This window comes from Trichechus manatus, unplaced genomic scaffold, assembly GCF_000243295.1.
Source record: "Trichechus manatus latirostris isolate Lorelei unplaced genomic scaffold, TriManLat1.0 scaffold00073, whole genome shotgun sequence".
Taxonomy (NCBI): domain Eukaryota; kingdom Metazoa; phylum Chordata; class Mammalia; order Sirenia; family Trichechidae; genus Trichechus; species Trichechus manatus.
Window position 1 is genome coordinate 9926801 of NW_004444009.1, and position 23592 is coordinate 9950392.

At 48.2% G+C, this 23592-nt stretch overlaps 1 protein-coding gene across 1 annotated transcript in view; it reads left to right on the forward strand.

Annotated features, from left to right (window-relative positions):
• Positions 1–18232: 18232 nt before the first annotated feature.
• SYT6 (synaptotagmin 6) overlaps positions 18233–23592 on the forward strand; it is a 65368-nt gene continuing 60008 nt past the window's right edge. Inside the window, exon 1 of the mRNA XM_004380438.1 lies at positions 18233–18395. Within this exon, the coding sequence (XP_004380495.1) occupies positions 18233–18395 (163 nt within the window). The remainder of the gene's footprint in view (positions 18396–23592) is intronic.

The window sequence follows — 23592 nt, forward strand, 5'->3', positions numbered from 1 at the left end:
TACTGACTGCCTGTGCCTGGCTGCTGTTAGGTCATTCCACTGAGTCACCAACAGTGCATGGGAAAAGCCAGAATTAATCATTAAACCACTTTTTTGTCAAGGGCTGAGTGGGGGAAGGGAGTGACAGCAAAGGAGCACAAGGGAATTTTTTGAGGTAATGGAATTATTCTGTATCATCACTGTGGTAGTGGCTACATGAGAATATATATTTGTCAAAACTCATAAATTGTACTTAAAATTTAAGAATTTTATTGTATGTAATTTATACTGCAATAAATCTGATTAAAAAAAACAAACAAACATGTTTGGATCCTAATTGAAGTAAGCCAACTGTAAAAAGACATTTTTTCAGACAACTGGTGTAATTTGAATATTGACTGGGTATTAGATGATACTAAAACAAAATAAACAAACAAACAAAAAAAAACTGTTGTCGCTGAGTCGGTACTGAGTGCAGAGCAGAACTGCGCTCCATAGGAATTTCAAGGCTGTGACCTTTGAGAAGCAGATGGCCAGGCCGATCTTCCCAGCTGCCTCTAGCTGGGTTCAAACTGCCAACCTTTCAGATAGTAGTCAAGTGCTTAACTGTTTGCACCACCCAGGGCTTCCATTAGATGATATCAGAGAATTATTATTTTGTTAGTTTTGTTCCAAAAAAAAAGAAACCAAATTCATTGCTGTGGAGTGAATTCCAACTCATAGCAACTCTGTAGGACAGAGTAGAACTGCCCTATAGGGTTTCCAAGGAGCAGCTGGTAGATTCGAACTGCTGACCTTTTGGTTAGCAGCAGAGCTCTTAATCACTGTTAGAGGTGATGATATTTACATATACGTAAGGTCATATATATTTAGAGCCACTTAGTCTCATATGCATAAGAAAGCTGGATAATGAGTAAGAAGACCAAAGAAGAACTGATGCTTTCAAACTATGGTGTTGGCCAAGAATATTGAATATACCATGGACTGCCAGAAGAACGAACAAATCTGTCTTGGAAGAAGTATAGCCAGAGTGCTCCTTGGAAGCGTGGATGTCAATACTTCATCTCACATACTTTGGACATGTTGTCAGGTGGAACCAGTCCCTGGAGAAGGACATCATGCTTGGTAAGATAGAGCGTCAGCGAAAAAGAGGAAGAACCTCAGTGAGATGGATTGACACAGTGGCTGCAACAATGGGCTCAAATGTAGCAATGTTTGTGAGGATGGTGGAGGACTGAGCAGTGTTTCGTTTGTTGTACATAGAATCCCTGAGTCAGAACCACCTCAATGGCACCAAAAAACAACAATGTATGTATAAAGTTTTTATCAGTTAGAAGTACGTGTTGAAGAACTGACAGGTGAAATGCTATAATGTCTGGGATTTGCTTTAAAATACTTCTGGGGAAAAAAGGTGGAACGGGGGGAAGGGATGAAACAAAATTAGAGAATGTTGATGGTTTCTGAAGTTAGGTGATGAATCAAATGGGATTTCATTTTACTACTTTTTACAACCTGCTTTTGTATATGTTTAATATATGCTTTTGTATGTATTTGAACATTTCTATAAAAAAAAAAATCAACCTCTTGGTTTTTCCTCTCCCAAGCCTACCAAATAACCACAGTCCCCTTAGGCCTCAGAGGGCCACCCTTTCATCAAATGTCTTGTGCTCTGGGTGAGCTGGAATTCGTTTGTTTCTACCTATCAACTCAATAAAGAACTCATAGATACATTAGCCTGACAGCTTTACTAATAACTTTCAGGCTCAGTTTTATAAAAAATGAGCTGGAGATGATGTCAACAAGCTCAAAAGAAGAATCAGGTGATTCTGCAAAGGTCAAAGGGATTAAGTGGGCCCAAAGGGGCCAGCCCCTGGACTAGGGTGTGAACTTCATCACACAGAGAGAATTTTCCTGCAGCAGAAATAGCCACATGAACCAGAGCAGATGAAAGCAGAAGTTCTGGGCCCTGGGCTCTGCTGGCTGTGAGCAGAATTTGCCCCCCAGGGCCTAGCTCCAGAGCCTAGACTATCCAGCAGTGGGAGTAATTAAGCTAGAAAAGGTCACTGATTCATAATTTATGGCTAAAGAGCTCAGTTTAACCACCAGACCCCTTCCCGACTAGTGCCCACCTCAGTGTTGAGGGAAACGGACCATCTGAAGGTTTCTGGGCCAGCAAAGATGGCTGCTTACCTTACCGGGGAACAGATTATTCAGGTTGGGCAATTTTTGTTTCGTGGGCATTACCGTTCTCATGTGGTTATCTACTTCCAAAAATTAGCCAATGAAAACGTATGGATCACAACAGAACATTGTCCGGCTTGCCTGCTTTGCACACCTCATCAGGCGGGATCAATCGTCCTTCACATCCTGTTTGGTGTAGTGGGCCAACAAGGGTGAGGAAAACTCTCAGTGAAATAGCCATAACAATGGACTCAAAAATGCCAACGATTGTGAGGCTAGCACAAGACCGGGCAATGTTCCATTCTGTTGCACACGGAGTCATCATGAGTTGGAGTCAACTCAACAGCAGTTATCTATCTCTATGTAATAGAGGACTTTATCAAGACCATCCCTTTGTATTTGAGGTCACCTAGTAATCACTTACCGATTCCAAAGAATAATCAGAGCTACCATTTATTGAGCACTTACTGTATGTTACATTTTTTTCAGGCATTACTACATTTAATACTCGTGACAACCGTGTTGTTCTTAGGTGCTGTCAAGTCGGTTCCAACTCATAGTGACCCTATGTACAACAGAACGAAACACTGGCCAGTCCTGTGCCATCCTCACAATTGTTGCCATGCTTGAGCCCATTGTTGTAGCACACTGTGTCAATCCATCTTGTAGAGGGTCTTACTCTTTTTCACTGACCCTCTACCTTACCAAGCATAACGCCCTTTTTCAGGGGCTAATTCCTCCTAATAACATGCCCAGAGTACTTGAGATGAAGTCTCGCCATTCTTGCTTCTAAGGAGCATACTGGCTGTACTTCCAAGACAGACTTGTTTGATCTTCTGGCACTCCATGGTATATTCAATATTCTTCTCTAACACCATAATTCAAAGGCATCAATTCTTCTTCAGTCTTCCTTATTCATTGCCCAGCTTTCACACGCATATGAGGCTATTGAAAATACCGTGGCTTGGGTCAGGCGCACCTTAGTCCTCAAAGTGACATTTTTGCTTTTTAATGCCTTAACGAGGTCTCTTGAAGCAAATATGCCCAAAGTCTGACAACTCCATAACCCAAAAAAAACCCACTGCCGTCGAGTCAATTCCAACTCACAGCAACCTTATAGGACAGAGTATATCTGCTCTGTAGGGTATTATTCAAGGCTGTAAATCTTTATGGTAGCAGACTGCCACAACTTTTTCTTGCAAAGCGGCTGGTGACTTCGAACTGCCAACCTCTTAGTTAGTAGCCGAACACCTAACCACCGTGCCACCAGGGGTCCTGACAACCTTAATAGGTGGTCATATTATTTCCATTTTACAGATGAAGAAACCGAGGTTTGGGAGGGTTATATACATTGAATAAATTACATGGCCAGGATTTATATCCGTCTCTGGCTAACTCCAAGATCCATGCTCTTAACCTCCTCTGGATCCTGGCAATTGACAATTGTCTTGGGTTGAAAATAAGGGTCACTCAACTCTCTAGATGACAATTTACTACGGTCTTCTTTTATGTTTTTATCTGGAAGGTTGGCATGGCTTGGCCAACTCCTATGAAGACTGGCAATGACTAGAAGAAAGGAAAGCTTTCTGCCCTGTCTCAAATCCTTTAACTTTGCTCAAGCCACTCAACCATACAGCACACTACCACCCATAAAGGCAGGTTTTGAACATTCACAAGTGTTTGTGAATTGCCCTGGGACCTGAACTGTTTTGTATTGACCCCATCCCTGCTGGCCTCTGACATTCTGGGTCTGCAGCTGAGATGTTAGCTCCCATCTCTGGTCTTGGGTGGCCTTTAGTCTTGGTCTCTCTGGTATTGCACAAGTGATCAGTTTGGCTGCTGCTCCAGGGCTTGTGGTAACTGTCAGGACCCCCTCATTCTTGTCATTCAACTGGTGACCTCTGAGAACCCAGCTACAGCCCCTACCTCACTGGCTCAACCTTGTCAGGCCAGAACCCGGGCAAGCTGCCTGTGACATGGTACCCACTCTTTGGGCTGGAGTTTGGTGACTCTAGGATCAGAAGGCTGTGCTTTGAGAATCTGAGTATCCAAAAATTATTTATATAGTCTGTAATTCCTTCTTTCTTCTTCTGTCTTCCTTTTTCATTATTCAGCTATGCATATGAGGTGATTGGAAAGATCATAGCTTGAGTCAGAAGTGCCTCAGTCATCAAAGTGGCTTCTTTGGTTTTTAAAACTTTAAAGAGGTCTTTTGCAGCAGACAGCAGAAGAATCGATGGGCTCACACTGTGGTGTTGGTGAGTAATATTGAATATTCCATGCACTTCCAAAAGAACAAACAAATAGTCTTAGAAGAAATACCCAGAATGTTCCTTAGAAGTGAGGATGGCAAAACTTCAACTTGCTTACTTTAGACATGTCATCATAAAATACCAATTGCTAGAAAAGGACATCATGTTTGGTAAAGTAGAGCACCAACAAAAATAAGGAAAACCCTCAATTAGTGGATTGACACAATAGTCAACAATGATTTCAAAGATACCGATGATTATGACGATGATGCACGACTGGGCAATGTTTTGTTCTGTTATACGTAAGGTCGCCATGAGTTGGAGCCGACTCAATGGCAACTAATAGCAACAACAATTCCTTCCTTTGTTCTTAAAGTTCTTTTTCAAATTGCCATCCTGACATTGCTGCTGAGGGGAACCAAGAAAGAGGATTTTTTCTTCACTTTGGTGGGAACATTAAGGGATGGAGCAGCTCCTCCTAGAAGCAGAACATGTAGGTAGCAGCAGGAATCAGAAACAGCTCCCAGGGTGAAACCGAGGGGAAGAAATGAGGCCACTGGCTCAAAGAAGAGGATTTCTGGCCACCAAGTCAATCAGGCAGCACCCTTCCCTGATGTTCTCCCCTGGTGGCACCTAGTGCCTGTGCCAGGGGAGATCAGAGAAAGACAACTAAGGTCCCCTGGGAGGGTGTGCCCCAGGGCCCTGATCCAGACAATTGAGCTGTATAGGAAGATCTCAAAGCTTTACTTGGTAGATCTGAAAATGAGTTGTTTTTACCACATGGCCCACTTTTTAGGAATTCAGGTTGAGGATGAGGGCATGTCTCCCGCTCTAGAACTCTGTGGTCAGTGAACCTTCCCCTTTGCCTTTATTCTTTCCCTCTCTGGCAAGGAGGAATTGATCAAATTAGAAACAACTTTTCCCAGCTTTTGAAACTCCTATCTCTGTTAATTCATTCATCCAATTAATATTTATTGAGCACCTACTAGGTAACAGATACTACGCCAAGGGCTAGGAATACCAAAGTGGAAAAAAAAAAGAAAAGACACAAAATTTGCCAACCCAGTGCCAATGATCTTGTCCCTGTGTGATGTAGGAGACAGAAAATTAAATAAATAATCACCATAAAGTCTGAAGGCAGTTATATCAGCAGAAATAGAAGGCTTTATGGAAGTCTATGTGGCATTGGTGATTCAGTGGTAGAATTCTTGCCTTCCATACTGAAGACTCACATTCGATTCCCGGCCAAAGCACCTCATGTGCAGCCACCTCCCATCCATCATTGGAGGCTTGGGTGTTGCTATGATGCTGAACAGGTTCCAGCAGAGCTTCCAGACTAAGATGGACTAGGAAGAAAGGCCTGGTTATCTACTTCTGAAAATCAGTCAATGAAAACCTTATGGATCACAATGGTCTGATCTGCAGCTGATCATGGGGATAGCACAGGACCAGGCAGTGTTTTGTTCAGTTGTACACAGGACTGCTATGGGCTGGGGACCTACTCAAGGATAACCAACAACATGGGAGTCTAACCCAGCTTAGGAAGATGGGGCACTCCTCCGAAAGAAGATGCTCAAAACAAGGGATGGCTCAACCTGTATGCCTCTAGGCCTAGCCTGGTGGGGAATGAGGGGTAGTCAGGACTGAGGGTTGCTCAAGGAAGATACTTCTCAGCCAAGGAATGGTCTTATGGCTTATCAGGGCTTTCAGGTGACTGAAAGGGACTGAGGAATCTATTCCCCAAGCTTGCTCACAAACCCTAAGGCAATGCGAAGCCACCCTGAGCCTCCTAGGACAACATCTCACTCACCAACCAGCTCAGCTGACAATTAGAATGACTTTCAGAGAAAACATTTGATTTCCCTTTGTTGTGCTGTTTGGCTCGAACAGTTTAATCCAATGAATAATGAAAAGCCACCACTGCCCTCCCTACTATCCCCCACCCCAGGTGAGCACAGCTGTGAGGAAAGTGATTGGTTTTTGGAAATTTTCATGCGTGAGAATCATAAAGAACTGGATGTGAGACAAGCCAGACCATCCAATCCACCTCCTGCTGGAGCTGGAGGCAATCTTGCTCTGGGCCTTCCCAGAGCTGTGGCTCTGCTGCCGGCTGCTGCTCCCACGCCTACTCTCACTAGAAGCTTCCCCTGCACAGAACCCACTCCTCAGTAACTTCCTGTCCCTGATTCCTCCTCCTTAAGTCATAACCTTAGGCATTTTCCTTGTTCTCCTCCCTTCTGCCTCTTTTGCTCTGCCTCTTCTCCTAGGCAGCGAGGCTGGACTCCATCAACCACTGCTAAGTTCTCCTTGCCAGGTCAGTGGGCGGCTCTCCAGCCCAACATCAAGAAGCCCACTCAGGAACAGAGGCCTCCACGGGCTCTGGGCCTTCTCTGCTTGATTGTCTCAGCAGCTTTCGAAGTTGCCTCTCCTCGCCTTGCAAAGACTACTGAAGCTTCCTGAAGGTGGAGTAGCCACCCAGAGGGAGAGCGTGCCAGAGAATCTGTCAGGTGCTTTCAGGAACATGGCTGGAATATCCTCCTGGTGTGTGTGTCTGAATGTGGCTTATACTTGTGTCTAAGTGTTCGTGTGCGTGTGTGTTGGGGGGAGGGGAATAATTACTTAGAATGGAACAAAATATTTTCCCGTTAAGCTTAACTGCTGCTCCTACCAGCACATAAACAAACACAGCTTCTCCCACCCAAAGCCCCATTAACCTGGCCTTGGCACTGGCTGTCTCGCTACTGCCAGGAGAAAATTCCCCTAATACCAGGGCATTCAATGGAGTCTCTAGGGTGCAGCTCACTGCCACAGACCCTGGAGTGCAAGTTGCCCTTTCTTTTTAACTTTACAGATATTCTCATCCGAGGGCAACCTCTCCCCCCTCTTCTTCCTCACTCCTGTGTCCTCTGCCACTCCCAGGCCTGTGTGCACTTTGCTAATTTGGGAGGCCTGAGGGTCAAGACCCAATCTCTGACACCCCCCCACCCCCACCCCACCACACACACACCACCAGGTCTGTGCCTGGGAAGGAGGAGTCTGAGAAAAATGAGAAACATGTGTGAGGGGAGAGAAAGAGCCCAGAGATGAAAAGGTAGAAAGGGAAAAAAAGGGAAGGAAACTTCGCATTCCCTTTAGCGGAGCTAATTGCACTGTAATGACTTCGTGTTATCATCAGAAATTTATCCTGGAAAACAGTCAGCTGCCCCAGCAGACACATGCTTGCTTCAGAGCGATGGCGGATGCTTGAGAAAAAGGAGCAATTTCTTCTCATAAAGAAACTTTTCGTGAGCCAAACTCTGGTGTGATCACAGAGGATTTCCGAGCTGGTTCCTCCCTGCTTCCTGTGGCTTCGTCATGATCTCCTCCAGGGCAGGGGTTGGGTCTTCCTCCTCCTTGCCATCTGACTGGCCAAAGAAACCTGGGCTCAGGATAAAAATCCAGTTGAGCAAGACTGAGTGTTGGAGCTGTGAGTATGTGGATGCACAAGAGCTGAGGTCCTCTCTCAACGACCTTGTCCCTAATCGGTGCTCCAACCTAGAAAATTTGCTCACTCCTCCTTCTACAGATATGCTTATTTTTCCCTAAAAGCCTTGCCACAGGCAGTTCCTGCAGCTTGGAATGAAGGTGTTTCAGTCCAAGTCTCCCCTGCCAAAAACAATGAACTCAAAACTCTACTCCCCCCACCCCCGCCCCAGGAAGTCTTCCTGATTTGGTTCATTTAACTTAGGCTCAATCTCTATTCTGGAATTCCTCTGGCACTCACGCACTCACTTTGCATATTACCTTCAGTATTCACCTCTCTTCAAAGCAAGAGCCATTCACTGAATGTCAGGTGGGAGGCACTGAGGGCATAAAGATGAATAAGAGACAGACCCCAGCACAAGGATTGTTACTACAGTCTGGTAACAAGTCAACAGCATGGTTTGCTGAACTCTAGACAAAGCCAAGCATTGGGTGCAATGCTGACATTTCTAACTAGAAAGAGGGCGTTGAGTCAGCCTTGAAAGTCAGGGAAACAGCTGTTCTGAGTGCTTCATATATATTAACTCATTTAAACCTGCCAGGAAACTGATGGGAGAAGTGCTACTATTATCCTCTCCCTTTCATGGGCAAGATAACTGAGGCACAGAGAGGTTTAGTCACTTGCCCAAGGTCACAGAACTACTAGGTGGCAGAATCAAGATTTCAACCCAGGCCGCCTGGTTCCAAAGCTCGCATTCTTTTTTTTTTAGTTGTTGTGCTTCAAGTGAAAGTTTAGAATTCAAGTTAGTCTCTCACACAAAAATGTATACATACATTGTTTTGTAACCCTAGTTGCTCTCTGTACTGACCCTGTACTGTGACAGCACACTCTTCCTTTCTACCCTGGATTTCCCGTGTCCATTCAACCAGCTCCTATCCCTCTCTGCCTTCTCATCTCACCTCCAGACAGAAGCTGCCCATTTGATCTCATGTATCTACTTGAGTTAAGAAGCACACTCTTCACAAGTATCTTTTTATGTCCCATAGTCTAGTCTAATCTTTGTCTGAAGAGTTGGCCTTGGGAATGGTTTTAGTTTTGGGCTAACAGAGAGTCCAGGGGCTATGTCTTCCAGGGTCCCTCTAGTATCAATCAAACCATTAAGTCTGGTCTTTTTACTAGAATTTGAGTTCTGCCCCCCACCTTTCTCCTGCTCCATCAGGGACTGTCTGTTGTGTTCCCTGTCAGGACGGGCATTGTGGTAGCCGGGCGCCATCTAGTTCTTCTGGTCTCAGGCTGATGAAGTTTCTGGTTTATGTGGCCCTTTCTGTCTCTTGGGCTAATACTTTCCTTTTGTCCATGGTGTTCAAAGCTCACATTCTTAACCCCACTTCATCCTGTAAGAAACAGCCAGGTGATGAGGGAAAGAGAAAAGATGTTCATGGAAGAAGGAAAGCAGTTGCAAATATCCAGAATCTAGGGAGTGCACAGGTGGAAGAGAAGGGGATCTGTGGACCATACTGAGCAAAAGCATGGAGGGTGGGGTGGGGAGTAAGGAGAGACAGGACTTATTACTGTGTGACCACAGCTCAGGCAACCTGCCCGGGACACCAGGAGTATTTGAAGAGGAGGTTGGAAAGGTAGGTGGAGGCCAGGTCTGAAACGGTCTTGTACGCCATACTAGGGAGTCTCAGCTTCATCCTGGAGGCCTCAGGATGTCTATGATATAAGTATGACATAATCGTATTATCCCATGAGGTGACTGCTGTGGTCCAGGAGAGAGATGTTGAGTGCCTGAGCAAGGGCAGTGACAGTGGATGAGGGAGAAGGTTTAAAACATTTTAGATAAAAAAACAAGAGGATTTGTTGACCGATAAGGAGAAGGAAACATCAAGGAAGGGTCTGAGATTTTTAGTTTAAGCAACTAGTAGGGTTAGTTATGACCTTCTTTAAGGGGGTGGAGCAGGTTTAGGAAGGAAATATGAATTCTATCTTGGACATTTTTGGAATCAAGATGTCTGAGGTTCAGTGTTTCAGAACAGGAATTTATAAATGCACGAGTGAAACCAAGGAGAGAGAGATGATCCAGAGATAAAGAATTGGAAATCTTTAGTGTGGGCTCCGGAGTGAGACTGCCTGGGTTCAAATTCTGGCTCTGTCATTCGATACCTGTAAACTGCCCATAATAGTAGGGTTGTTGTGAGCATTAAATGATATTATTCATATTGAGCGAGTATATTAGCACCTGGAACAGAGTAAGTGTTCGTAAATGTTCAATACCACTACTACTTTTTTAAAGTACTTTTTATTGTGGCAAATACACAGGTAACAAAACATTTGTCATTTCAACAATCTTCACATGTACAGTTCAGTGACATTAAATATGTTCATGTTGTTCAACCATCACCATTAACTGTTCCCAAATTTTTCCATCACTCTTAACAGAAGCTCAGTGCCCCTGGTAACCGCTAATAATCTTTGGTCTGTATACACTTGCCTATTCTAGATATCTCATATAAGTGGAATCATACAATATTTGTCCTTTTGTGACTGACTCATTTTACTCAGCATAATGTTTTCAAGTTTCATTCACGTTGTGGTTTGTATCAGGCCTTCATTTCTCTTTATGGCTGAGTAATATTTTATTGTATGTATGTTCCCATTTTGTTTATTCATTTATCTGTTGATGGACACTTAGGCTGTTTCCAGCCTTTGGCTATTGTGAATAGTACTGCAATGAACATGGGTGTACAAGCATATGTTTGTGTTTCTGCTTTTATATCCATTGCCATTGAGTCAATTCTGACTCTTAGTGACCCTATAGAACAGAGTGGAACTGCCCCAGAAGGTTTCCAAGTCTGTTATCTTTATGGAAGCAGATTGCCACATCTTTCTCTCGACGAACGGCTGGTAGGTTCAAACCCCTGACCTTTCGCTTAGTAGCTGAGCACTTAACCACTGTGCCACCAGAGCTCCTCCTGTGCTTTTATGCTATTTATTTTTATGATTTTGTTGTTGTTGTTGTTTGAACTGACCAGTGGCTCTGCTGAAGAAAAGTCCTGGTGATCCGTTCCCCTAAAGATTAAAAAAAACCAAAAACCAATTCCAACTCATAGCAACTCAGCAGGACAGAGTAGAACTGCCCCATAGGGTTTTTAAGGCTGTAAATCTTTACAGAAGCAGACTACCACATCTTTCTCCCACGCAGCTGATGAGTTCAAACCACCAACTTTTCAGTTAGCAGCTGAGCACTTAACCACTGCATCACCAGGGCTCCTTCCTTAAAGATTACAACCTAGAAAACCCTATAGGGCGGTTCCACTCTGTCATAAAGGGTCGCTATAAGTCGGAATCAACTTGACAGCACCTAACAACAACAAATAACTACTAATATTAGTGTTTAGTATTTGAAGGCCTAGGAGTGGATGAGATTACTCGGAGAGAGGTTCTGAGACAAAAGAAAGAAGGAATGAGAGCTGAACCCTGGGGAAAATGAAAGCGTTGGAAGGAGGTAGAGGAGAGGGTGAAAGAATCAGGAAGGGCGGGAAATCCAGAGTAAATCATGTCACTGAAGAGAGTTTCGCAGTTGATGTGGGCAAGGGCAACTATGCAGCAGAGAGGTCAAAGAACTAATTTTAAATCACTTTCAAGTGCGGCCTCTCTCCACAACTGATTATGTGCACTCCCCAAGGTCAGAGTCAGTGTGCGTAGGGCTTTGCATACGATGTATGCTGGAAGCAACATAGGATGACGTCCCATGTGCCTAGACAGACATGGGTCTTCGTAGGATCTCCAGAATGCTGAATGAGTGAGTGAATGAATGAAGGAAGGGTGTGAAAAGACAGGCTCCAGTTCTGGCTGTGCTACTTGCTAGCTGTGGGACCCCAAGCCTGTTATTTTTAACCTCTCTGCAAACTAACCAGTGAAATGAGGATAATAATATCCAACTCTCAGGGTTGTTTTGAGTGTGAAATGTGCAACATATGTGAGAGAGTTGTATAAACTGTACCGCACTTTTTACATGTGCAGGATTATTAATAAAGGTTAGGGGTTGACTCACTAAAATGATTTACTGTGCCTCTAGCAAACAGTAGGAATGTAGATAAGGCTTGGGGCTGGGATAGGAGGAGATTTTTATTCTACTGATCGGATAGAATTCGGTGAACAGATTTGTTCTCCCCAGGGGCTCAGCCCCTCAGTTCCACAGGGAGCTCTAGGCCCCGACCCAGAGCATGCTCTGTTGATTCTTCCTGCTTGAATTCTGTTGAAATCAAGGATTAAGACTTCCTAGTTTTGACAGGGCCTTTTTGGATTTGTCACTTTAATTAGTTTTGGCGTTTTATCTCGTTTCTTTTCATTAGTGGAACAGCCAGAGTTCTGAGATTACGAACGCTCTCTAGGCCCCTGAGCAAGAATTCCAGTCTTTGGGGTCCTGGTCTTACAAGAATCTTGGCTTGGCCCTTTCCTGGAAGCGGGGCTCTAATCACAGGACACAACCCAGGCTCAGCCAAGACTCCCCACACTGCCCTCTGAAGAGTCCTATCCCTGTCTAGAGTGAAGCAAGCAAGCATGCTCTGAGCCGTGAACCTGTCTGGCCCCCGTCCTGTGTTTTATCAGTGACACTATCTTCCCTCTAGACCAGCAACTGCCCAGGCTTGGGTCTAAGAGGCAATTGGAATGGCTAAGGCAGAGAGGCACAGGAATAAATCTTTCACTGCTCTGTAATTTATCCCCAAATATTTCCTTGTTTATTATAAAGTCTATTTTAAAATATAATTTTTTTAAGAAAATAATTAAAAATGATTAACAGCCCCACTATCCTACCCCAGCATGATGTGGAAGGGGCACTGACCTGGGGTCAGAAGGCCTGGATTCTGGTTCTCTGCCACCTCCTAGCTTCTGTCTTTGGGTCAGCCACTTAATTTCCTCACCTACCAAATGGACGATTAGTATGCACTCATTCTGTTCCTCAGGGTTGTTACAAATAATAATAATAAAATAAATTTCCTTTGGCAATCTTCAGGGACTTGCCCCACAGAGGAGTACAAGGCACCCTCTGGACAGTGTGCTTGCTGGATGCCCCTGTACTGTCTGAGAGAAGGAAGAAAGGAGATAGGAACTATCATTTATTTAACACCTGCTATGAAGATGGTGCAAATGGGTAAGCACTCAACTACTAGCCGAAAGGTTGGCAGTTTGAACCCACCCAGAGGCACTTCAGAAGATAGGCCTAGCAATCTGCTTCTGAAACGTCGCAGCCTTGAAAACTCAATGGAGCAGTTCTACGCTGCACACATGGGGTCACTATGAGTCAGAATCGACTCAGCAGCAATGGATTTGGTTTGCTTTATGAGTCAGTCACAATATATTAGGCATTTAACCTAAGGCACATAGGCCTTGTACACTGTGAAGCAAGTCTTATATTTCCCATTTCACAGATGAGGAAGCTGAGGTTCAGAGAGTTAAATTTCAGCACCTAAAGTGCTGTAGCTGGTAAGTGATCAACCCAGGATTTGAGCAGGTGCACTGCTGGTGCAGTAGTTAAGCACTCAGTTGCTAACCAAAAGGATGGCGGTTCAAACCCACCAGCCACTCTACAGGAGAAAGATGCGGCAATCTGCTTCTGTAAAGATTACAGCCTCAGAAACCCTATGGGACGCTTCTACTCTGTCCTATAGGATCTCTGTGAGTCGGAATCAACTCAATGGCAATGGGTTTGGTGGGGTTTTTTTGTTTGTTTTTTGGTCTGCCTGACTACAAAACCTGTGCTTTCTTCTACCTAAAGTCGGTGAGAAGAGGAGCGCACTTGGCTTCCTTCTTAGCCTTTCCCCTCCAATATCATTTTCATTTCTCATATTATGCAGAGGAGAGAGCCCTGTACCCTACCCTGGTTAGGTCGGGCCCTAAAATTATCTCAGGGATGCTGTTGCCTTCTGACCGTGAACCTTTTCTCTGTTCCCACAGACCCCAGCCTGCTTTATTTAGCCCACAAAGCTCAGCTGGGAGCAGCAAATCCTGTCCAGTCTTCCCAAGTCTGATCTGCAACACTTGGCAGAGAGCACAGAAGAGAGATGAGACCTCTGAAATGGGGAAGGAATAGGACAGGCAAATATACCTCTCGCTGAGGAGGGTTGAATTGCCATGAATCTTTCCTGGAATAAAAGCAAGACAGAACTCTTTCAGAAACACCTGGCCATTGGCTCAGGGCTCTGCTGTGTCTTCTGTATCTTCCCTGAAAACTCTTCTGATGGTGTGGAAGGGCAAAATCACCCAGCTTTGCCTAGAGTTGCTATGTTGGTGGGAGTGTTGAGGGAAGAGGGTAGAGGGTGACATCTGCTAGAAATACTGATAAAGTTGTCTGATAAAATCCCCCATAAGGATTCCATAACAGAGTTTGTTCCAAATAGTGGTATAAAGTTACCACCTTCCCACCATCCCCACCCCCACCTCACCCCTTGCTCTCCAGTATAGTACACTAACTTAATTATTCACACTCAGTAGATCAGTTGAACTGATGTCTACTTTCTTAGAGTAAGTTTAAAACCTTTGCAGACGGTGGTCATATGCCTTGGTAAGCAGGACAGAGGGGAGGCAGAGAGAGAAGATCACAAGCCCTCAGGTTAGGTCAGAGCCCCTTTGGCTCCAAACCACTTGGCAAAGCAGTGGATCGGCTTGTACATATCTATTGTTCTGTGTCTCTCTCTCTGCACATCAGACAATCCAGCTATGAACGGCAGATTGCTCCCTTTACATCTCTGCTGGGGGCTTGGTGGGGAGGTGGGAATAGGGAAAGGGCTCTGTATTTAGAAATTGCATTGAAATGGAAAGACAATATGACACATCAGCTCATGTCAAAGGATCTCATTCTTCCGCCTACAGCATTAGCAATTTCCTACTAAGGTTCAATTAAAAATATTTTTTCTTAGTTTTAGTTTATTTTATTTGTAGCACAACTTAACAAGACGTTGCTGCCCATAGCAAGATGGGAACCTGCCCAAGGGCAGCCAGGCCTCTGCCTAAGATACTTGGCTTCAGGAGATGTGCATTTTGCCTGTTTCTGAGGAGAGAAGGACATAGGAGTGGTAGGCCTCTGGATTATTCCTCAGCATCCTCACATTCAGCCTCCCAGATTCTGAGCAGTCTGGCCTGAGGGGCCTCAGATTAAGAAAGTTCCAGCCATCACTCTAGATGAGATGAGAGCAATGGGGAAGGGAAGTCAAAGGTGAGTTTGGACATCTGTAACACCACCCTCTTCTGCGGAGCCAGGGAAAACTGCCCCTGAGTTGCCCTCCCTCCTTCCTCCCCCGACTTGGCCTCTTTCTTTCCCCTCATATAGGATCCTAGAAGGCTGGTGCTGGAAGGATTCTCCAAGAGCCCCTAATCCAACTTCATCATCTTGCAGATAAGGAAATTGAGTCTCAGAGAGGGGATGTGAGTGCCATGCTGACTCTCTCTGCTCCTCCTTCTCTCCTCTGCACTCCCAAACCCAAGCTCAGAATGTTTACCTGAGAAACAGGAATGAGGGGTGACAAATGTATTTCTTTCCACCTCCTTCTCTCCAGATATAGGTGGGACCCTGTGAGTCTGAATTTGGTCTCTTCATATGAGAATAAACATAGATGTGTTTTGGGTATGGGTTTGTGAGGGAAAGGGGCTGTGTAGAGAGAAGTTCCCATCTTTACATAAGGATTTTTCTCTGCATTGTGGCTGATTGTGTGACCACAATGGTATTGGTGATTAATGGAGAGAATGGGGGGAGTCGATGAAGAGGTCAACTAGGGTGGGCTTTTTCTTAATGTAAGGAGAAAATACTTTTTCTCTTTCTTTCTGAATGTGTTTCTCTGTCTCTGTGTATGTCTCTCTCTTTGTTTCTCTGTGCCTTTTCCTTTGTATCTCCGATCCCTGTCTCTCATGTGTCTCTGTCCTTTGCTTCTCTATCTCTGTGTCTTTCTTTTGTCTATTCCTCTGTCTGTATCTGTCTCTTTCTCTCTCATACGCACTCATTCAGGTACTCCAAATAGTCATTGACTGACCCGGGAGCCCTCGCCCCTTCCTGCAGCCCTGGCAGAGCAGAACCTGCTAGGCTGAGAAATGCCAGGTCCAGAGCTGCTGCCGGGGCGCCAGAGACGCTGCAGAACCGCCTGCTGAGTGTGGAGGCTGAATCGGGGAACAATGAGAAATTATCTGTTAATTCTCGGCTCCTGCCACCTGCTCTGCTCAGAACACGCTCCTTTGCCTTCAGTTTAAATGCAAATTCCCCGACTCGTTGTAAGCAAAATATTGATTTCCCTGCATCACAGTCCTGGGCCCTTGGAACGGTACTGTTTTTTTTTTTTTTTTTTTTCATTCCCTGCAATGGCAAAACAAGGCGCTTCGTTCTGCGAATTTCCCTGGGAACTCGGGAAGGGGAGGGAGAAATCGCCGCGGAGTGACAGAGTTGCCATAAACACGGGCAGAGAGCAGCTCGTCTCGGTTATTATTTTATATAAAAACCTGCCGCCTCAGGAACTGCTAATGAGCACGTAGCCGAGGGGCCTCTGAGCTCCTGTCTCTCCCGGGTGCTGAGGTCTGCAGCGTGTGGTGGTGGGGAAAGTCATGGGGCCTCTGGGCTCCTCAGGTGGGTTCTAGAAACACCGGGAAGGTAAATGGGGACGCTACAACCTCACCTGTGCTTGGAACAGCAACCGAGCACCTCCCGCAGGAAGGCGGCCTGGATTGCATAGGGCCGCCAGGGTCATGCCTGATCAGTCCCTCCCGCCTGAGTTCCTCGCCCCCTCCTCTCGAAAGCTCCAGAGGTCAGCGTGGAAGCTGCAAGTCTGACTCAATTGCTCCTCCCCCTCCCCTCCCCTGTGCTCACGGGATTGTTGCACCAACTGGGCCTTCAGCACCGTGGACAGAGCCAGGGCGCTAGTCCTGAGCCGAAAAGCCGCCTGGCTGGAGTAGAGTCCTCTCAGGCTTTGGTTTGCCCCGCGGTGCCCGGGGCACTACCTGCCCAGGGCTAGCAAGTCCAAGGGCCGGCTGGCGCAGATGGCCGGCAGTGGAGACCGCCAGGAGTTGGGGCTCCGAATCTCCTCCCTCCGGAAAGTGAGTCGCCGCCCGAGCCATTTCCAATTAGCTTGTTAATTAGAGGAAAGACCCTCCTCCCCCACTCACTGCGGGGGCTCACCCAAGTCCCACGGCTTCCGGAGGCGCCAACTAAAGTTTCTTTCCCAGCTCCAGGAAGGCCAAGGAACTCAAATCGGGAGCTTCGGGTGAACCCCACAGAGAAGGAGGGCTCACCAATCGACAGGCCGAGGATATGAGATTCCAGTGGCAGGGCCTTCGCAGGGTCCTGCCCTCCTGGCTCCGCCTGGTGATGGCCCATAGACTCTTCACTGCTGAGTGAGACGCCTCGGAGCCCCTCAGCCAACCATCTCCTGGGCCTCACGCCACATCTCCTGGAGGGGAGTTTAGGCTACTTCTAGCCTCAATCCTGTTTGGGTTTTAGTCTTTCTGGTCCTTATTGTGCTTAATAAATAGTAAGATGCATTGTATCTGGTGGTGTTGCGCTGATGTGGGAAAGTGGGCTTGGCGGCAACGAAGCGCCCTCTTGAAATGGCCCCCATTGCTATTTGCCAGAAACTTTCCCCTCCCGTTGCCATGGAGAGAGACGGCCGCTGCCTCCCGTCGCCATAGCAACGTGAGGGCACCGCGGACCTCAGGATTGCAGGGCTCGGAAAGTCTTAGTTCGCGTCGCCCAGCAGTTTTGGGGTCTTCGCTTGCAAAGCCGGGACTTGGGGCAAGTCTGACTAACTTCTCCTATCAGGAACCTCGACCAAGGTCCTTCTGCGAACTTCTCACCCTCAGCCCAGTCATCCCTTTTTCTTTTACGGGTTTATCTATTGGGCTGCCACTTGCGTGGAGTGTGGCTGTTTACCCAGTGTTCATACAAGCACTATCTTTATATCCCCAGACAGCTTGTGAAGCATTCGTCATCATTTATACCCCTTTTACAGAAAGGACAACTGAGGCTCCGAGACGCCCAAGGTCGCACAAGGCAGTTAATGCGGAGCCGGATCCCGGGCTCTTTTCCTGGCCTTGCACCCTTCAAGACGCAGGACAGTCGGGCTTCCCGGCCTCGCACCCGCCGGGACTTAGGCCTGCCCCTGAATGCAGAGGGGGCGGCCATGAGGCGCCAGACTTGGCTGCTGCCGCGGGATGCCACGTGAGGGGCGGGGACCCTGCGGAGAAGTGGTTAAAAGCCGAAAGGAGCCGCAGGGGGCCGCTGCGTGGAGGGTCTTTCTGAGGCCGCCTTGCCCCGCCCCAGTCCGGCTGCTGCGCGGGTTCCGGCGGCTGCTCGGCGGGCGGGGGTGTCCGGGGCATGAGCGGGGTGGGGGGGGCAGCGGGGCCTCGGTGCCAGGCGGCGCTCGCGGTCCTGGCCTCACTGTGCCGGGCCCGGCCGCCCCCTCTCGGGCTGGACGTGGAGACTTGTCAGAGCTTCGAGCTGCAGCCCCTGGAGGGGAGCCTGAGCGCGGCTGACGAAGGTAATGGGAGACCCAGAGCCCCCTCCCTTCCGGGAGACTCGCCCTGGCTCTCGCCCCTCCCCAAGGAGCCCGGGAACCTAGTGTGAGAACTCCAGCTCGGGATTCTCGATTCGGAACCAACCCCAGCAAATGCCCTGGCCCATCGTCTGCCAGGCAATCGGAAAGACACGAAGGGGACTCCGGAGAGAGAGAATCCCCTTGCCCCCTCCCGTGGGACTACTACAGGGGCCCCCGCGGAAAATTGGGCTCCCGGAACGCGGCGCCCCTCGGGGCCTCAGTTGCCCTCGCGTCTCTCCGACGCGATCTGCCAGGGGAGGGGTCGGTGGAGCAAGCAGGAGAAGAGGGACATCCCGGCTGAGGAAGAAAGCTTGTCTCCGCTGCGGTGTCGAGGTCCCAGGGTCTGTCCATCGGTCGGTTTATCTGTTCTTTCGGGGGAGGTGGCTCGAGCCCCCTGTGTCTCTCAGGGAGAAACTTAGGTCTGTGGCTGGCACGAGGTCTTTGTGTCCGGGTGTCTCGCGGGCTGCCAGTGGCTTTCTGCGTCTCCGCTGGGGGGCGGGGGGCGGGGTGGGGGAGGGTGTCTCCCTTGCCCCCCACCCCCACCCCCGCCCCTATAACTCGCTCCCTCGGTCTCTCTCTGACTCACTCGGACTCGCGGCCGGCGCGCGTCTGAGTCGGTGCCTCTCGCCGACTTTGCCAAGCGGGTGCCTCCTGCCCGAGTGGCGGGGACCCTGAGCTGGACGCAGTCCCGGGCGGCCGCGCAGCCGAGGCGGGAGCCCGAGTCGAGCCGAGATCGCCGGAGCCGGTGAGTCCCCGTGGGGCTGGGGCCCGGCGCGCTGCTGCAGCGTCTCTCAGGAGTCGCGACAGCGGGAATGGCCTGTCGCGCCCTGGCGGCCGGAGCCCCGGGAGGGTCGCCGGAGTGGCTGCTGGCCAGCCCCTGGTATTTACCTGCTGCACCAGTGCCCTGCAGCCACGCTCTCGGGCTGCAGCGGGGCTTCTTTGTCCCAATCCCCGCGTCTGGAGAGTCCTGGCCGGGAGGGAGTGCAGGGTCGCGTCCCCTCTGGGAGGGGCTGAGGACAGTGCGAGGCCTCGAGGGAATGCAGGGTGGGGGTGGGGAGATCCCGCAGGGACCAAGGCGCCTCAGACTCCACCCCTACTTACTCCCCTACGCCGGCCCCAGTGGCACGGGGTCTGGGGGTGCGCGGGAGTTGCCCGGCAGGTCAGCACCGCGGGCGCAGGAAGGGTAGGAGGGGGCGGCGAAAGGCGGGAATTTCGTCCCCACGCGCTTCTCCAGGGACAAGAACCGTGGACTGGAGCCGCGGCTGGGGAAGCAGGTACAGGTGGGATAAGCTGCCCAGCAGCCGCAAGTTCCAGGGCCCTGTTTTCACTTCAGGTCAAAGGTCAGAGATAGCGGTAGATCCCCAGTTAGGAGCAGAGACGCAGGTAGTGGGCTAACCGAAAGCTTGTGTGTGTGAGGAGATTGAGTCCAGTCTTGGGGTGACTGGAGCCCACCTTAGCCGTTTGTGGGTGGTAGGGGGCGCTGCTCTGTCTCCGGCCCTGGCAATGTTTAATCAATGGTTTGATTACTGCAGCAGAAGGGACTGAAATCAGACATAACGAAGAACTTTTAGAGGATAGTACAATGATGGAGGTTGAGGACGTTGATTCTCTGTCTTGGAGATTCTCAGAATAGATTAGGCCCAGCAAGTATTATTAGACTCTGGTTCTCTGGTGCCATCCCTTCCTACACGACCCAATTTCTCATACCCACCAGACAACAATTTTCCCAAGCCAGGGAGTCTCTTCCAGCCTCACCACACTCTCCAGCTCCCTTCCATCCTTTCCTCCAACGATCCATCTACAGTGGGGCCCTTAATGTCAGTCCTGACCCCTTAGACTCTAGGGATCTGAGTCGAACACACACCTGTACTATTCCACCTGGGATGGAGGCTGCCCTTCCTGTCTGTCCTGAGCAGAAATGCAGTGGTGGGAGCTGGGGGTGGGGGGAGGGGTGGTGGGTAGTAGCACATCCTGATAGAGAGAGGCACTGGTGTTCTGACTTCATAGGGACATCCTGTAGTCTGGAGTGACAGGTACCTGGACCTACAGGCTGAGGGTGAGACAGGCTGAGGGGTGAGAGCCAGCCAGCCCCAGTGAATCAGTATGCCTTCCCTGCAGGCTGCTCTAGAAGGCGAGTTTGAGTTGTCAGCCCTGGGGAACATTAACTTTGGCTGCTGAGTCACGAGCCTCAGGAAGCTCTAGGGCCAAGCTGTGGGGGCTGAAGAGAATGGGAGGAGACAGAGAAGACCCTTGATCATAGCAAAAGAAAGAAAGTGGTTGAGAATGGTTTTTGGGCTTTGGAGTTTCTGTGAGCTTGGGATCTGGGGAACTACTATGGAGTACAGGACCAAGGCCCCAGGTGTCCCACCTCCCTGTATCCCAGAGCCACTGCCTGGGTCCAGATTCTCCAGGCAGAGAAACACTCGATCTTTTCATTTGCAATTTCTTGAAAAACGCAAGTGGCTAGAACACACCCAGTTCCCTTTATTATTTCATGTTTTCCCTTGCCTTCCTCCTCTAAGTCTCTAGCTCACGGGATTTCTAGTAACACCTTGAGATTCAGCAATTGACATTCAGACTCTATCACTTATTGAGAACCTCCTTTATGCCAATGCCTGTGCTAGAAATTGCATAGGATATCTCAGTTAATCCAACCCGGGCTTGGAGACACCTCTGCACAAATTGTCTCAGCTAAAGACAAGTTCTCCTTTTTCTGTAAAATCTCTGAAGACAAAGTGCTTTCTTCCTTAATCCTCCCTCCCAAAGTGGACACTTAACAGGCAGTTCTCCCTGTTTCCTTGTGTCATTTACCTTGTGGAGGTGAATGAACTTTCTCCATAGGCCAAGGTGCAGAGGGTTGGGCTTGGCAGCTTTGGTTCTGGACTTGAGATAGTGAGCAAAGGTCCAGAGATGTCCCAGAAAATGCAGGAACCTGACAGGAGACCCCAAGCTGCCCTTCCCCTCCCAGGCTGACAGCCAGGAATGGTCTCCAGCTTACCTGTGACCAGGAGATGAACGTGATGTCTGTCCACTTCTCTAATGATTCCAGAGAAGCTCTGTGATTCAGCCACCCGGCTTTGAAGTGGGCCTTTTGCAACACAGATTTTTTTTTTCCTGTTTGTGATGGTAAATTACACGCACAACATTTCCTTAAAACACAAGAGTCCTGTTTCTATAACTGAATAATCAGCCACTCCCTCACTCCTTCTTGCTGGAAGGAAGCAGTTCCTCGCATCTTGCCCTCTTTGAGGAAAGGTACAATGCATGATCCTTTAGAACCCATGGAAATGATATTATGATTCCATAGTACGTTTTGTGCTTTAATATTCTAGAACCAGGGTCCAGTAAGTAGGAGTGGTAAAGCCCTTAGATTTATAATTGTAGAAGTTCTTCTCTCCCTCTGGCTATGGGAACTTCAAAAGTGAGGATGGTACATCCAGAGTACTCCGTCTCTCCAAGCTCTATTGAAAAGATGCGTTCTCTTCTAGCTGTTCTACCTTTACTCTGTCTTCACTGCCCACAGAGTTGGGGGAGGAACATAAGGCTGCCAACAATTAGTACTAGAACTGAGGCAGCTGGGTCAGGCCAGGTTTCTTTAGGATCTGTGTAGGGTTGTCTGGAGTGGGGGAAAGCCTGGTAAGAGAAAGTCCTGACCAAGCCAGGTGGAACTCCTGCTGGTCCTGCTTAGGAAATGAAGCCTTGAAGGGCTGAGCCACATTTAGGAACTGAAATCAGAGGGGTCTTTGAAAGTGGAGGTGAGTAGGGCATCCACCTCTGGAGGCTCCCAGGTATAATGGCACTATGTCATCCCTCCCTTCTCTCTCTAGGGGGTGCTGAGCTGTGTTTCTTGCTCTGCATGAACCCGGTTAGGCTTCCCATCTTGCTAGGTGCAGCTATGGACAGGAAGAGGAGCATAAAGGGAAAAGAATCTTCCTGGCTCTCTGTCTGCCCCTCCCCTACATCACCCATCATTGATCCCCACAGTGAGAGGGGCCACATGGCATGACCAATCAGGCAAAAAGGTACAGTTTCCATCTGCAAAACTAATAATTCTAATAATTGTGAAATTAGAGCCAATGCTCTGTTAGCCATAATGCTCGACATTAGTCTCCGATTTGTCCCTGAATCCCCTAATGATGGTGGAAGCAGGCACCCAGTCATAAAGCTTGGTGCGGCCATAATTAGCCCAGCATTGTCTCTCCTCATCACAGCTTTTTCAGGAGCATTAATTCCTTCTCTATTTGGACTCTGCTAATTATCCTCATTGGTAGCTCAGTCTGGATCTCTGGAAGAAGGAAAGGAAGCAAAGGCCCTCCACTCCCCCTCCCCTCAGCCCCAAATTTTAATTACACTGGGTTCTCCTAATAAATTTACAAGCCAAACATCAGAGCTTATTATTAATGGACCATGTCTGTGAGCCTCAGAACAGAACAGCCCCTGTTTCCCCAACACACACACACACACACACACACACACACACACACACACATACACACACACACAGATACTTCTCTCAGGTACATCTCTGGATAGGACTTTTCCAGAGGCCATTGGTTATTTACCTGGTGGCTAATGGATAACTTTCACTGTCTTCACTTTCCAGGAAAGAAGAAAGAGATGGGTATGTGTGTGTGTGTTTTTGAGGGGTACAGTAATAATTCGAGTCTCTGGGGTTCTGCCAAGGTTCAGAGGGTCTGGCCATTGTGCAGAGGACTCCCTTCCAACCTCCCCTGCTTATAACTAAGAAATGTCTCCCTAACTTCTCTGCCCAGTTGTCGATCCAACAGTTCTTCAGCTCACCCTCCAAGACCCTCAGAGATGCTTGGCTCAAGAGCTTGAAGTTTGGCATCATAGAGTCCTAGGTTCAAATCCCAGCTCTTTCACTTAATACAGTATACCCTTGAACACATTACTTAGCATCTCTAAACTTATTTGTCTGTGAGAGGTGGATACTAATTTCTTAGGGTGGCCGTAAAGATTAAATTGTTGTTGATGGTAGTTGACAGTCGAGTTGATTCTGACTCATGGCGACCCCGAGTATGTAGCGTAGAACTGTGCTCCACAGGGTTTTCAGGGCTGTGACCTTTCGGAAGCGGATCGCAAGACCTGTCTGTATAGAGCATCTGGGTGGGTTCAAACT